This window comes from Strix uralensis, chromosome 1, assembly GCF_047716275.1.
Source record: "Strix uralensis isolate ZFMK-TIS-50842 chromosome 1, bStrUra1, whole genome shotgun sequence".
Lineage (NCBI taxonomy): Eukaryota > Metazoa > Chordata > Aves > Strigiformes > Strigidae > Strix > Strix uralensis.
The window spans coordinates 96,530,248-96,547,179 of record NC_133972.1 but is presented as its reverse complement, the minus strand read 5'-3'; the positions used below and the strand labels follow the sequence as shown (position 1 = coordinate 96,547,179).

The window sequence follows — 16,932 nt, the reverse complement described above, 5'->3', positions numbered from 1 at the left end:
ATGACTGGATGTGATTGTAATGATTTAAAAAAAAAAAAATCTTGAGTTGTTTCTTGTTTTGTTTATCTTTAAACACAGTTTTCAAAGAGGGAAGAGCCTTTCAAATCCCTGGAAATGTTCAGGAATAGAAGCATCTGTTGTGTCTTCAGATTTGTTTCAGTGTCAGCAAGGATGTGTTGAGCCTTAAAGGACATTCTGTATGTGTGTATGTGTATACACCTGAGAATATGTTAGGACAGATCAAGCCTTTGTTTTCTTTGTGTGGTTATTTAGGTCAACAGATACTGAACTGAAATTTGTCTGCATTTTCCTTAGTTGCAAACATTCACGTTAATATGGTTTATGTGTATTCTTTTCTGTTTAAACCAGATTTTGAGATGAAAATTAATCTAATGGATGAATAGTCTGTTTCAGAATGCTATTTAGAATTTTATGCTTGCAGCTGTATGGAGAAAAGGGAAGAAACAAAGTGTGTTCCTGAAGAACAGGCAGCAGGAATGAAAGGGGAAAAAATGAGTGGATGAGTGCTATCTGGGAGTAGTGGGACTGTACTTTTAGAGGACCAACAAAGGTCTTTTCATAACAGGATACACATTGACTAACACTGATATGGTAAAAGCAAAGTTACTTCAGAGCAAGCTGTAATAAAGGTTTGTTTGCTTTACCAGAACCTCCGGAACTGGGTTTCTGCTTCTAGTCTGTATGCTGGGTACCAAACAGGGTACTTTCCAGTTGAGAGGGTGAAAGATAGGAACAAATATAAAATGAAAAGCAGGAAATGGGCCAGGATTAAATATATCTGCACCTGGCTTGTGCAACCTTTTCCTTTGTGCTGTTACCATCCAGATCCCCTATCAGTAAAAAGTGCTCAGGAGCTTTTGTGCTACAAGCTAACTGGCAAGCACATTACTGAGCAAGAGGAATCCTGTTTCATTAGCTACAGGATGGAGCCAGCACCCTACTTAGAGCAGAAATTCTGCTCCAGAGAAGCTGACCACCATACCCTTCCAAGAGGGACCAGTTTGCCTCATCCATCCTGAGAAGATGTCCAGGCACTGGAGAAGAAGAGGGGAGAGTAAGGAGAGACAACCAACAGAAATTCAGATGTTATCAAAATGAAAAAAAAAAAAAAAGAAAAAAAAGGGATTGACTGCAGAAGACAGGATAGCTTTATTTTTGTTGAAAGAAGCAAAGCCATTCCTTCCTGGAATAGAGTTACATTTAATTTTCTGATTAAACATTTTGGAGAGTACTGTTTCAAGAGAAGTACTCATAGGAAAATTAAGACACCAAATTGCCACAGCCTTTATTATTATGAATGATCAAAATAAACTAGCTGGGAATGCCTCCTTAAAATTCTCTGACATTTATTGACAGCCACAATTACTACTCATCTGGTTATAAACAGTGCCATTTGTTGTTTCCACGCTGGTACTGTGCTATAGAGCATTAGTGGGGATGGATATTGCCCCAATATTAGAGAGGAAGGAAGAGAAATGGGACTTTTAAATGTCCTATTTGTCTTCTGGTTCCTGTATTATGAGGTGGTAAAATGAAACCATCTTCTACCATCTCTGCTTCATTTATTTGGTAATATCATATGCCTGCAGCACTGCATAGTTTGTCTTCTTTTCCTGTAAGGTTTCAGTTGTAGCTCCTAACAGACCTGTATTCTTATGAATTGAAGTTATATTCTCAAATAAACCTTTACATGGCATTAGTTTCCATGAACTATTTCAGATATGGCACTGTCCCAGTATCACGTCCGTGCCTAGAGTTTGTCTGTTTCACAAACTTTACAACCAGTATCTCACCAGCAGTGTAATTCTGGTATGTTTTACATGCTCAGGATGCAAAATCAGCAGGATTCAAAAAGCAAATAAAACAGCTGCTATCTAATGTTTATTTGGTAAATTAAACCAACCTTTTTTTACTAATTAACAGAATCCTAGGATAATAGAATTGTGTATTGATATTAATTAGAAGTGTACTATTAATTTGGCTCAATTTAATTTACTGGATTTTTCAAGGTGGTAGAAATATGAACAACTGTGGTTTTTTAAATATTTGTCACAGATATATAGAACTTGTTTATTTTGTCAGGTCAAGTTACAAGTGTATGCAATAATCCATGTTTTGAGTATTAATTATCTACATTTTGCTATAAACACTCTTGTATCTCCCTTCAGTCTTTTATATAACACTGTGAATTTCCCCTCTGTATTATCAAGGCCCTATATTTGTGATGCAGTCCTTTTTTAATAACCAGCACCGTGTGTGTGGCCTGAATTCCTTCACCCAAAATTGAAATCAATTTACAGGGAAGGTGACTGGAGGAAACAGCAAGAAAGCTGAGTTAACCACAGAATGTAATGTCTGTACCTATTCTGTTAACTTGCCTATGAAAAGCACTCAGCACATCAGATCTTAATTTTACAATATTTATATGCAAATGTAACTGTAGCTTCAGTGTAGACATGCCTGAGGTAAATTTGAAGTAGGTAGATGTGAAGCAAAATGCAGACTTCAAAATCTAAACATTTGAGGAATAAGCCCATTAATCTTCTACTGCTCCACTTAACTAATTTCAAGCTAATTTGAGTATATCTGCACCAAGTCTACGTGCATAGATGCTCAAGACAGATGCCAGTGTATGTCACTGCGGTATTACAGAGTGGACCTGGTTTTAAGTGTGGGAAACTGGAGCCAAGAGAGGTCATCTTGGGCCTGAGCTTCTGAATTTTTAGCGTCAGTGTCATCCTGTATAGTTTCAGGCACTGATCTTGAGTGCCTACATTAGGAAAAATTATGTCTTTAGCCTTTTGTCCATGACTGACTCGGAGAGAGAAATGCTATCTGAGGTGATTCTGCCCATCTAGCTTTAAAATAGCTTCCGGATAGGCACATCTGCTGTACAATATTGGACACAGGATGACTGTGCTTTCAAATTAAATACTTCAGTCAGGTGCTTAAATTGGCTACATTCAGTTGACATCATCCAGCCAGAGGGGTTCCCTCTCCCCACTGTTTGATTATTATGTGGATTAAATTTATTAACTAGGTGTTTATGGAGGTGGATAAAATAGATGGCAGAAAAATATTATCACAATATTAGCTCTTCATGAAAAACTCTCTTGGCAAGAGATCCAGAACTTCTTTGAAGTTTAGTAGCAATCTGACAGTGAACTCATCGGCTTGTAGATTTTGTTTAGTTGCTTTTCATTTGCACAGTCAGGTCACATTAAAGTGATACTGATTTTGTATATATGGCTGTAAGCTGGATGTCAGGTACAGACAGGCGATTTCAACCAGCTTGGCTTTAAGAATATAAATCATAGTGGTGAATTGCAACAATATATTCCATCCCTACTGCACAGAAGTATGGTGGAGCTTCAGTGATGCTCTGGTTATGAAATCCTCAGAAAATAAAGGGGCAGAAAAATCTAGTAATAAATCATCTATCATCTCCTCCAGCTGCCCATGTTCCTCCCTGTCTGACATTATTTTCATGTTTGCCCAGAAACTTCCCTCACACCTGTTCTGCGATGAGGTGGTCAGCAGTTTTCCCATAGTTATGCTGTTTTTCAGTTATACATCACCCATAGAGATTCACTATGTCTGTACACATCTGTGTACAAACACACCACATTCTTCCAAAAAGAAACATACTGCTAGTGAAATTGAAAAAAAGCTTTGCTAAGTAAAAAGGGAAATAATATTTGTTGCTTCTTGAACTCACAGAAAAAATCCTATTCACCTTATTCACATGAGTATTGAAATCCTTGTTTTACTCAAATAATAATTTGAGCAGAATTTGACTTTATAGTAGTTTACAGCATCTTTTATTGCTGTGGTTACCTTTGTATATAGATACTAATTTTTTAAAAAAGTATTAGTTTAATAAATTTTCTTTCTTTTTTTTTAGGATGTGAATTTGACCTGAAAGAAGAGATATTCTAATGTTTAAGGGCAGTGGAGAGGAAACTGAAGAGGCGGGGTGGGAGTGGGGGGGCGGAATGGTGTGGTCATTTTTAGCACCAGAATCTTTCTGTGTAGCAGAAGTGCTCTCATTTCAGTGGTCACAGAGGCAGTGGAGAACCTGACATAAATAAGTTTTAGTTCAGGTGACTGCTTTACCTTTGCCTCAGCTCCTTGTTACGGAAAAGAAATTACAATTATTTTATCTTATTAGGCATCTTGTCATTTTAGGTTAGGAACTATCATTGTGTGCATTGGGTTTGTGATTTTGGTTCTGTTTTCTAGTTATTACAATAACACAAATAGCTAAAAATAAATTAGATAATTGTTTTGCAAAATATAGTTTCAGCCATGCAAGCTGGACCAAATTCTCATCATGAGAAGCCTCAGAAATGAGCCCTATCTAATAAATTAGTGAGCCTTTTATGTTTATGGAGTTAATGTTCAGAAGGAAAAAAAGGTAGCTTTAAATCACTAAAATTTTTTCAGCTGTATATGTTGAGTCTCTTTAACAGGTTTACACACTGTTTAATAAATACAACTAAATTCAAAAAATACACCTCCCTTTTCAGAATGAGGACACTGCAAATTAATAAGGAAACTTTTATTTAGAGCTGGTATGACAGATTTTTTTTCTCTATTCTATTTTCTTTTGGCAGGATCTGTATCATCAGTCATATGACTGCGTCTGTGTCATGTTCGCCTCTGTTCCGGATTTCAAGGAATTTTACACAGAATCTGATGTAAATAAGGAAGGCTTGGAATGTCTCAGGCTGCTGAATGAGATCATTGCTGACTTTGATGATGTATGTACTTCTAACAACAGTTAACATATGGTTTCAATCTTAATAACTCAGGGTATGCAACAGTAAGAAAACATACTTGAAAGGGAGAGTGGAAGAGGTGTCAGAAGAACTTTTGTGTGCCTAGTCACGTGAAAATTACTTACAGGGACTATCAAAGGCAAAAGAGATTTATGTGGGATAAATCAGATACTGATCTGACATCATGCTCAATTGCTTTTGATTAACTGTAATGAGAATCCTATGTGTATATCTGATGGAGAAATTTTTGCCCTTTAGCTGCAGTTCACAAGGCAGTTATATTACATGCCATATATTAACTACAGTCTCTAAATACTAGTGCCTAAAGTCAGGTACATAAATCCGTGTCCCCTAAAAGGATACAGCTTTGCGTTATACCTGATCTGTGTTGGTCTCATTATACAAAGCATTGATCAGTCAATACATGAGCGAGTCAAAGGATTGTATATGTTCTAATATTCTATTCTCTGAAGTTACAGCAAGTACAGAGTATGGCTACAGATGGATTGTGAAAAGGCAGCTGTAAAGGTCTCACTGAGAACAGTATTTGTCTTAAAGTTATTAGTGATGAAGATACCAGAAAAAGGCATTAAGACCATGTCATGACTCAGAGAGCACAGTCTGGATTTGCAGATCTGCAGCTATAGAGGGTATTTTAGCAGCAAAACCATTTGGAAAACATTGGAATGTCCAAAACAACCTGGGATATGCACTAAAATCCTTGTATTTTAGTCCCATTGCCATGGGCCATCCCATTGCCATGGAAGAGATGCTTACTTTCAGAAAGCTACTTAAAGCTTAACTGTGGGCTCACATGATGACTCAGTTCCAATATAAAACACGTACAAAGTCTACTGACTTTTAAGAGCTGTATGTACAATAAGGTGGACTTTATTCTCATTACTAAATAGTCCCTTTAGAATAAAAAGGTATTTTCACAAACAGTAATTCCCTTTCCTTGCAGGCTATAACCATTGTTTTATCCATCCTTAAGTCCTTCATTGTGTATATATTTGTCAAGCCATTTGGGGTCTATTAAGAGACTGTTCCAAGAACTGATGCTGTTAAAGTAACAATGCTGTTAGAGTAGCAAGGCTGCTGATCTGGATAATGAATAACCATCCTTGTTTTACAGTTATTGTCAAAGCCAAAGTTCAGTGGAGTTGAAAAGATAAAGACCATTGGAAGCACTTACATGGCAGCAACAGGATTGAGTGCTACACCCAACCAAGAACAGTGTCAGGTACAGGAAAAGGTTCCTGCTTAATAAAAACATGTTCAAATGAAGGCTAAAATTGTGTTCATTAAACTGCAGGTTATGTATAGTGTTGTGGGCTATTTTTTTTTTTTTTATTAACATAGACTGTATTGTACTGGACAAGTGTATACTTTTGTTTAGTAGTCTCTGTGAATTATTGTTCTATACATTGCAGTTGGAAAATGCCACCTCTGTATTTTCTAAGTCTAAAACAGGCCTATTCTAAATACAATACAGCATTTTATTCTTACATGCTGCAGCAGAGCTGGATTTATAAAGTGTACAAAAGAATGCAAGAATGAATATTTTCCATTGTAAGCTGGGAGGACTGAGTAGCCGTACTAACCATATACTTACAGAACCTTCAGGTTCAGCACTGAGAACGTGTTCCTTTGTTTTTCATTTACTTAATAGGGTAGGATTGGGAACTGCAGTCAGCAGAAATGAAGTTCAGAGAAGCAATTCTTAACTTTTAAGCAAAAACCTTGCTTTTTCCGTGATCTTTAGAGTTCTACAGGTTAGCGACAGAGACACAGCAATTATGAATCAACACATTCTCTGCTAAGGATTAATGTGCTCTTGCCAAACTGATGTTCCTTCTAGACAGAAGTAATTAACACCTGAACTATAGACCCTAAGGATCCCAGGGACAAAAAAGAATGATTTTAAATTAGCTCTGACATTTAATACAGGGAGGTGAAGGGGATGAAGGAAATGCAGAACTGTAGACTGGAGATGAGAAGACATAGAAAACATTCTCAATCACAACTAAAACTAGTGTGTGCACAGGAAGAAATTTATTGTTTGAGTTATTTCCACAAACTGTAAATTGAGAGATCCAAGTTTTGCTGTTCCCCTTGGTGATTCAGTACACATTTTCAAAAGAAATCCACGAGAACTCAGCAGCCTTCAGTCCAGATGCCCAAAGATATGCAGGTACTGCAGTACCTAGTGTGGCAGTGACTGACTGCTAGGCATACTGCTGGGAACTGCCCCCATCTTAAGACAAGCACCCAAGGAAGACTAAGTGCCTAAGGAGGGGGTCTGAATGCATCAACTGAACAGGAAGCCATCTGTCTTAGCTAGGAGTGAACTCCAAAGGAAACAGGCTTCATTCATCTAAACAGCTGCTCTGGCAAGCACCACTACTGTCCCACCTAGGCTGATGCGTCTACTCCATGAATCATCTCCTGAAGTTGTCATTTGTCCATCTCTTCTGTCACTTTATCTCAAGAATTGAGGAAGATTCAGTTATTACTCATAGAGATCAGTGAGTCCATCTCTTACGAAATCATTCTCTTATCAGGGCCTTACCCTGGGCTGTGGGAGTCCAAAAATAAATTTTCTCCTCAGCCTGAGTGGACTCAAACCAGTATTTAGAAATCAGGCTACACTGTTGATGTATGAGGAGACATTAAATCTATAGCCTTTATAAGTGGTATAAGCTCTGAGCTAGTAACTAGGGATCAGAGGTGGGTTGCCTTCTTCCTCTCTTCCTCTTGTATTTTATTCATTTTCAGGTCTATTAGATGTTCTCAGAGGTGCTTACTTATTTACCAGATGAGATCAGTGGAGGAACTCTTAAAATTGTGAATGTCACTGGATTTTAAGCATTAACTAGGGTGCTAAAGTGTGCAGCAGTGAGAGGGAGGAGTGTCTGTTGGCCTGTCCACAGGCATAATTTACTATTAAAGGGCATAAAATAGAAGCAGACACTTAGAGAAAATTAATGAGCAAATCCTAGGCACACATAGACATTGAGTGCCTGTGGGATTAGATAGCAGCTAATGAGTTATTTGACAATCAAAACATTAGATTAAGCATGTTGTGGATCTGTCATCTCTAGACTGCCTGATTGAGTAAGTAAAATGCATTCTGGTCTATTGGCCATTGTTTGATCTAACTGATGCTGGACAGGGCACCATCTTTTCATTACTTTTCTGCTGCTGCCTGCTGGCATTAGGACAACCCTAAGGGTTTAAGTGCTTTCAGGTGTTTGGCATATTTTGATTGTATTCTCACAGCAACTAAGGCTGAGGAAAATTATTTTACTCTGTTTGTTTGGCTGTTTAAATTCAGGAACCCGAACGACAGTATATGCACATAGGAACCATGGTGGAGTTCGCATTTGCCTTGGTGGCAAAACTGGATGTCATAAACAAGCATTCATTCAATGACTTCAAATTACGAGTAGGTACGTATCACAGGATTTTTATGAGAATATCATGGAGGAGGGGGAGAATTCAGTGTGAAGTACTGGCTAATTAAAGTGTTACTAGAACTGACCAAAAGGGCCATGAAAGTAAATAGCGCCATCTTTACCCCATTTAAAGGCAGCTGACATGGTATTGCCCATTAACCATAGCTGGTGTTGTTTCAAGGAGTGTTTCAAAGCAGGACTCAGAAAAGGGCAGTATTCCTAAGTAAAGAATGGTTGACAAAATATGTTCCCATGGCTCTGAATGGTTTTATGGTAACTCTATAATAATTATTCTAGAGGTTGTTAACTGCATAAATTTTTTAAGCTTATCAATATCAAAGGACACAAGAAGTCTCTGGACAGGGCTTTACAAAACCATATAAATTGTTTTGGAGGGCAAGAGCTCTAAGAGGCCAGTGAGGCTGGAGTTTGAAATATTTTAGATGTACTGAACTCAAGCAAGCATACAAAAATGCATTCTTTCCTTCCCAGTATTAGACAGAGGAGGGTATTTCTCTTTGTTATTCTGTGGTTATTGACAAATAAGAGCAAAGATGACAAGTTGTTTATATTTAAAATGGGTATCCCTTATATTTCAGCTTCTAATTGCTTCTACTTGTGCATCATGGTATTTTAAAAAAAGAAATAGGCAGCTGCAGTAAGGCATGGAAAGGATGATGAAATAAATTAATTCAGAGCTGGTCAAGAACCATATGTTCCAAAATGTTTATTCCCTGATAGCAGTACACAGCAGTTTTACAATGCAATGTGTAACTTGGAAAGTGTGAAATGAAAGCAGTAAATAAGTATTGGAAAGCTATAAATCCTGTAAACATGTCAGAAATATTTGATTTCCAACAGTTACACTCCTGTCTTGTCTTTTCCTTGCTGTGCCGCTTGCTTTTCCTCTCGGCTGCTTCTCTCATGTTTATTTCACAGTGCCACCCACTGGCAAAATTTGCTAATCTGTGTTCCTTGGAGCACTCCTTTGCCAGTATGTTTTGTATTGCTTGCTAGAGTTAAAAAATGACAAAGCAAATCTGAAGTATGTTTCCTTCTCAGAGTGTTACAGAACTTGATGGGTTTAAAGAAACGTGTAGAGATACCATATTTCTGTACAGAATAACAATTCTCTTCTTGCCATAGATGGCATGTCACATACTTGCAAACATATCGTGTCAGTACAGATAAAGAGCTGCTGAGTGTCAGGGCTAATCCACAAACTGATTAAAGCAATACTGACGCCCTTAAAGTGGGGATCATGAAACAAACTTTTTAGGGGAAAAAAAGATACCTACTTGTGAATTTTAAAGTGTTTGCTATAGGTTCCAGAGAAGTCATACTTCTTTGCTTCATGAAATGAGAAATGATTAAATCTACAAAGGGACACAGGCCCCAAACCGGCACTTTTGCCACCTTAATCCAGTATAGGCACTGCTGAGATCTTCACCTCCCATCTTCACTTCACTTCTTCTCCACTTCCCACCACCGCCTGGCCATGAATGCATCTGATAACCATAGCAATTAAAGCCACAGAAACATCTGAACAGATTCTGTCTCTGACATAATCCCACTGTAAGGGTTTAAACCCAAACTGCCATTTATAAAAGCCTTCCTCAGCCAGCATCTAACCCCAGAATTGTTGCAACTCACTAGAGGTCTCAGCTTTCAACCCTTGTTTTCTGTGAGTGACTGAAAGGCTAGTTGTGCCTTAGGAGGTACACAGCCTACTCTGACATTGTCACACAAGAGATGGTAGCACCTAGATTATATTTCAGGCATTCCTCCCCTCCTGTTAGCTAAAGTGCTTAATATATTAGACAAGGTCAGATATGCTTTTTCAGCAAGTTTTGCACAGGTACTGCTTTTTTTTTTTCAGAACAAAATAGAGGATGACATGTTGTTTTCCATATAGCTTCATGGTTAGAACATTGGTCTGTGTTGTAGGTGAACTTAATTTGGTTCCTGCTTTTGGCTGAGGCTGCTCAAGCATGGGGATGCCTGTTCCCTGGAGAATGCTATGAGCCCAGGCTGTAGGATACTTTGGGATGTTCTCTCTCTGTCCTACTGAACAGTATTTGCTGAACAGTATTTACCTTTTTATGGAATAATTACATGTCACTTTGGGCACAAGAGAAAGAGACAGATGGTATCACCCTCTGTTAGAGCATTCACCTGGACTGAGAGTACTACTCATCCAGCCTTGCCCCCATTCACGTGTCATGCAAAAGAGACCCACACTAGCAGGAATGACATAAAGCAGAACATCCCAGAATGCCTGGGTGGCCAAAACTCATTCCTAAGAGATATGGGTAGAAGTCTCCTTGAAGGAGGAGAGATCTGAAGCTGGCTTTCCAGCCCCTGAGGTATTACTCAAACCATCAGCAGTGGTGGTTCAGGAAGAAGATAAAAAAATAAAAGTCACCTCTTGGCCATTGTATTTTGAAGGAAGGTCCCACTGCACTGCCCTAATTTCTGGACCATGGCAGAGCGTATGCTACACACATCTCTTCAGTATTCCCTACTAGCTAGCTTGGGCTACTCAGCAGATGACTTCTGTGGATTCCACTCTTAGGTCCCTAATGCCATCTACACATTGGATGTGATGAGGCAGAAAGAAACACCCATGGTGCAGTTGTTAATGCAGTGTTGCAAGGCTTAAATCCCTTTATGCATTTAATCCCAAGCACTTAGACAACTATTTATCATGTTTTATCTGGTATTCTTTAGGGTTTGCATATTTCCCCAGTTTTCTAAATTTAACTGCTGCAGTCACTTTTTCCAGGGTTTCCAAATGGTCTTATAATGTGGTCGCTAGCCCATGCTGCCATGTTATATATGATCCATGCTAGATGAGCCAGCTCTGAGATGCCTCCCCATGCTACAATCACACTTTCATTTTGCTGCATAGATATATTACTAGGGATGGTTTCTGTTAAGGAATTAATAGAATTCAGTTATTGATGTGGAGATAATTTTAGAAATCCAAACTACTCACTTGTCCAGGATTTATTTCTCATTAGGTCCAACCTGGCTTTCCTGTTCACTGAGCTAGAAATTTGTTACTTTACTCCATCTTCATCAAATTATTTGAATGCATATATTTATATTGCAGTTATTTAGGACCATTCTGTGGGCAATCCAGCCTTCAGAACAAGGCTTCAAATCCTTCCAGCTCATTCACATTAGTTTATTCTACATCTAAGAAGCAAAGAATACTGTAAAAGTTATTTGATTTGGCCAACAACTATTGCAGACAGGAGAAGCCCTTTTCACTACAAGTAGAAATAAAATAAATTTTTGTATGTCTGTTTTCCCAGAAGCTGCTGCTCTCCCACAGTGTGTTCCTCATGCTATGTAATAAAGGCAGTAGCAGGTTATTAGGACACTAATGGGTGAAAATATCAAATTTACTCAGGATGGGAGGGAGCAGTAAAACTAAAATTAGATGAACTAACTTTTGGCATTTTTATAATTAACATCCTCCTGCTGTAAACGGTTGATAAAAAAGTTGTGAACAGACTATTGGTTGCTGTACTCACTATTTAGTATGGGCCAAATACGATGTTCGTTGACTTGATATGTTACCAGATGCACTTGTGTGTCCTTGTTCAGTGGATCTTTGTTCTTAATGTTAAGTTCTGATGTTTTCCAGGTATCAACCATGGACCTGTAATTGCTGGAGTAATTGGAGCTCAAAAACCACAATATGATATCTGGGGCAATACAGTAAATGTGGCCAGCAGGATGGACAGCACTGGTGTCTTAGATAAAATACAGGTAAGTTTTGATTTTGTCTAGTATTTATGTTAATCCTTTGAGTTTTGTGTTTAAAAAACATATATTTGTCCACTAAACAGGTCTGTGTTTTGGAGCTAAGGATGCCTACAGAAAAAAATTACCTATCATCAGCTGTATCTGTACATTTCAAAAGAACTAGACCTTAGGCAGCAAAGTAAAGAATTAAAAGAAAATTATAGGAAAAATGGGAGGAGAATCAAAACTTTGTCTTGACCCTTCAGAGGAATACAGTGGAGGAAGTCATGGGTTGCCTGGAAATGCATCCCTAGATTAAGAGAGGGTTTGAGAGAAATCACATTTCTCTTCTGTGAATTTCTAAACTTGTAAAATACTAGCTACCTTATCTTTGAAGGGCATTCCAGATGATAATTATTTCTAAATAAAGGAAATTACCATAACTGCTGTTAAATCCATAAAGCAATCATGAAACTCCTTTTAATGAACCATGCTGATTAATAACCTTTATAGATCATTATCTGTAGAGATTATAGATAGACCTGTATAGAAAAGACCTTCAATTTACTAACTTTCCAGTAATTCCAGTCAGGGATCACTTTTTAAGTACCTGCCTAGTATGGTACCTAGCACTTTGGGATCCTAGCGTGTGATTGAGAGCACTCCAAATCTATGATTGAGACTATTCAGAACTAAATAATGGAAAAATAAAGTTACCAACTGTTGGTCAAAACTGAAAACAGAAGGGATGTCAAAGCAGTGACATCTGCAAACAGTTGCTTGCTTCACAAAAAAACACAGACAGTCCGAGACAACTGATGCTGTTGAACAACCTCTGTCCTAGTGGGCTTTTGCCAAAAGTGGCAGAACTGCCTAAAGTTTGGTTCACTGCCAGTTATGTGAGAAACTAGCAACAGCAGTTCTGACAGATGACGCTAGTGTCTTACTATCACTTCATTCACACAGCCTTAGTATTTGCAAAAAGATGGGAAAGCTTGGGTCTACCGAAATGAAAAACAGCTCCTGAAGTTGAGAAAAATGCTATATGAGGCAGTATTGTCCCTAGTGCCATTAAGAGTAGCTACGAACCCTCTGTTTTCTACCAAATTTGGTACTCCATGTAAGCAATTAGAATGGGCATCCAGTGACAGACTGTTTGAAAGCTCATGTGCTCAAACTTCACTTGAGACCCTTAAAGGCCTTATAAGCATTACAGCAAAACCCTTATAATTGCTCAGAACATATGTTCTCTCACTCTGGAAGAAGATTCTGCTTTGCTCTGTTATCAACACTGGCTGTATTACTGTATTGTTGCAGGTTACAGAGGAGACGAACAACGTCCTGCAAACATTGGGGTACATGAGCACTTGCAGAGGAATAATAAATGTAAAAGGCAAAGGAGAATTGAAGACATACTTTGTACATACTGAAATGACAAGATCCCTTTCACAAGGGAACGTGGCATCTTGAAGATGCTTGTACGTGTCATCAATACTATATTTTCAGGAAAGTATCACGCACTTTTTAACTACATTTTGGCCCTTAACATGCGTGCTATTTTCTGGTATGTGGCACTTATTTTAATATGGCTGCAGAATAGTCCCATGAGCCATCATTTTGCACCTTGATATTCCTATGTTCAAGGACAGTTGTGATGTACGCTATAGGACTGGAAGATTGTACTGCTACTTGCACTGTTATTCAAAGACAAGAAAAGAAGGAATAGGAATTAAAAGGAGATAACTCATACTGAAAGGACTAAAAAGAGTTGTTAGTGACAAATGAGGGGAAAAAAGGCAATAAAGCTAGGGGTGCATACTATTTTCTGATGCATGGTGTTTTCTGGAAAATACAGTCGCTCCCCGATAGCATCCACTAATCTGGTATTAAAGTATACAGTATTTGTAAATAAGTTTACTCTGTCCACACATGATTTGGATGTGATCACCAGTTGCATCTCATAGCCAGGGACACGTTGGGTGGCTTGCTGGCATTCTTTCTGAAGAGAGAACTAACAATGCTGGAATAGTTTTGTATAAACGTGTCAAATGTTTTGAAGCTATTGTCTTTTGTAAGGTTAATTCATTAAAAGTTTATATGTACTTTGTCTTACTGTTGCTGTCTCTTAGTTTTGCTTCCTTCCATGGCTTCTGTCGCTTTGAACCTGCGGGTCCTCTGCTGCTGCTGCTGCTGCTGCTTTTTATTCAGCAGTTAGATGTTAAGGCAGGCTATGGCCAGATCTCTCAATAGCCTTGGTCATTAATACTTGCTAGACTTGCTATTCCCTTTCAGAAATTGAATCACCTCTATTGTCTTCAGTCTTGGGTGGCATCCTCGGCACTTTGCAGTCATTTACTCCCTAGGTGATACAGAAGACTTACCTCAAATCCATAAACACAAGCAAAGTGGGGGATACTGGAGACAGTAGCAGTGTTGCTACTTTGCAACTGGCCTGCAATGCTTAAACAATAACTAGGAGAAGCTGTACAGGAGAAGAAAAGTTTTGTTTGTTTTGCACTTTGGCAACCTTTTTTGTCCTTGCATGCCTTTCCCTTAACTTTTATAATGCCGGATTTCATGGGATATTTAAAATAATGTAATTTATCAGGACATGAGTATGAGTGGAAGATAGAAAAAATGCTATTTTGTGGATATTTGAGATTAATTTAAATCCCGTTGAATTTAAAAATATCACACTTTCAGAGTTTCATAGATGAGACAGATGAAAGACTAAAAAAGTAGGTAATTGTACTATGTTCCATTGAAGCACTGATAGTAAAGATTTAACTTTTGCTTTGCTATAATCAGTACTTGAAGTGAACATATTCTTTTAATCATAACATCCTAACAAGACCAAAATTAATAAAATCATCCTATTTACAAAATAGCATATAATTACAAGATTTTTTTCTGACTGATGCCATATGAATATAGAAGTCAACTTATGTATTATTAGCTCTGGCATGCTATTGAAATGTAAAAAGTATTCAGATTTCTCATTCATGAAACATATATTTACATTTGTGTGGCACTGGTGTCCTTTCAGAAGGAGTTCTCAAAATTGTGGGTCACAAATAAATGGCATCAGGCCACAGTCTCGCTGAGTGTGGCACGGTTTACTCACAGCAGCCATCTGCCCACTAGCATATTGGAATGGCAGATTTCAAAATGCCTACACTTGCAGTAAAATAGACAATCTGAATTTTGGTCCCCTTAAGTTAGTCTAAAAGCAAAATGCAAGTTATTTCAGTTATGTCCAACATAACAAACGATGTCTCACCCAGAGCTGGAGACTTTTGATCAGTAACTCTCAAGATAGATGCTCAGTCTAATAAAATGTCATTAAAAATATTTTGTTGGCTTTATGATTTCTTCCTTTTAATTAATACGTTAAGATAAATATTTTCCAGTGGATTGACAGACTTTCCAAATAGCTCACGTGGCAACAGAAAAAATGTCCCCGTCATTGCCTAAAACAAGCTATCACTTAGCTATGCTTAAGACTTCTCCTAAATCCCTCCTCTCCCTTTACTATAAATTTGTCTAGGAACAATTAAAAAGTTATTAATCTCTCAGACTTTGAATGTACTCTGTGCCGTTAAAATCATTCTGGTATTATCACAGGTCAAAGCAATCATTTCTTAGTGTGGATGAAAACCCTTTATGTAAAGTTGATTATATTGTACTGTTGTATCTATGCAGCTTTCAGGTATAACCTGTACATTCAGGATTTTGTTTTTCATTTGTATTCTTGCACATCAGTAGCAAACCTTGTACCTAACTCAATAGCCTTGTTTCTATGATTTTTATAAAAGTTAAACAGTATTTTACTTCTGCAAGCCATGAAATTAAATATTTGAATGGCCATTAGCTGCCTGGTCCAATGAAATATAAAGAGATCTATGTGCCCTCCAAGAGCATGTTGAAAATGCCCTTGTTCAGAGCAGTCGTGTTTCACTGGTGTTCTTCTCTCATTTTGTAGTTGCATTCTAATTCTTGCAGCCAAATTCTGCTAAAGAAAAGAAAGTGGGCAAAAGATTATTATACATGCAGTATGATGCCCATATAAAGAAAGGTTCATACCATCCTCTCTCTAGCCTTCAGTTGCTGAGTATTATTATTATCATCTTTCTAGTGCCAAGAAGCTATTTGTATCCAATAAATACTTTTTGTCTTCCAATGCATTTTATATCTACTGTTTATACTGTTTTATTTTTCCCCTGTCTAGATTGACTTGGAGTTCTTGTATCCTCTTTCTTCCTCTCCTGCAGCAATTTCATCTGCCTCTCTAACTGGATATAACACTGCTCATATATCAGTGTGTAACTTGAAAAGTTTTATAATAATCATACAAATCAATATTTAACATTCTATATATTCTGCATCACAGTAAGGCTCATCAGGTTCTACAACTTCTGTGTTGGTGCCGAGGTTCATAGACCACTAGCAAACCACAAAAAGCGTGACTTCCGAAAGTACAATGCAAATGTATTTCACACCATGAGGCAGCAGCCAAAAGATCAATATAAGAGTGATTCGCTGTGGTCTGGTAAAGTGAAATCCAAATGGCAACACCTTGGGAGCCTGCTGGATTTCTTTTTCAAAGTCAATGCTTTGCTCCAATTTATAGAGGGCTACCAAAGGACAGGAAGAAAGATTAGACTTGCAGATGTTTTTGTGAACTACAAAAGTAGTTGGGATTACCTGTAAATTAATGCTATTTAGCTGTTGTTTCTAAAGAGAGACATTAGCATCACATGCTGTATGGAAAGCCTTTTTCATTGTCTATATTCCTTTATGATTCGTCTATTTTGTAAAACATCTACAGACTTTCCCTTTTTCCACTACAGCACAGGTAGTTCAATCTGTGTGTTTCTAAAGCAACAGCTGTGCCTATCTGAAGGTAGAGCTGTTGA

General features: G+C 37.8%; 1 protein-coding gene across 2 annotated transcripts in view; it reads left to right on the top strand.

Annotated features, from left to right (window-relative positions):
* ADCY2 (adenylate cyclase 2) overlaps positions 1–16,205 on the top strand; it is a 235,727-nt gene extending 219,522 nt beyond the window's left edge. The window contains exons 21-25 of one of the 2 annotated variants that reach the window (XR_012629660.1): positions 4,638–4,784; positions 5,938–6,045; positions 8,140–8,250; positions 11,916–12,040; positions 13,334–13,460. Coding sequence is in view for 1 of the 2 variants with exons in the window: in XM_074874654.1 (XP_074730755.1) it covers positions 4,638–4,784; positions 5,938–6,045; positions 8,140–8,254; positions 11,916–12,040; positions 13,334–13,486 (648 nt within the window). In the remaining variant the exon portion in view is untranslated. Of the gene's footprint in view, positions 1–4,637; positions 4,785–5,937; positions 6,046–8,139; positions 8,255–11,915; positions 12,041–13,333 lie in introns of both variants that reach the window. The other variant, XM_074874654.1, reaches the window with a different exon arrangement.
* The last annotated feature ends 727 nt before the right edge of the window (positions 16,206–16,932 follow it).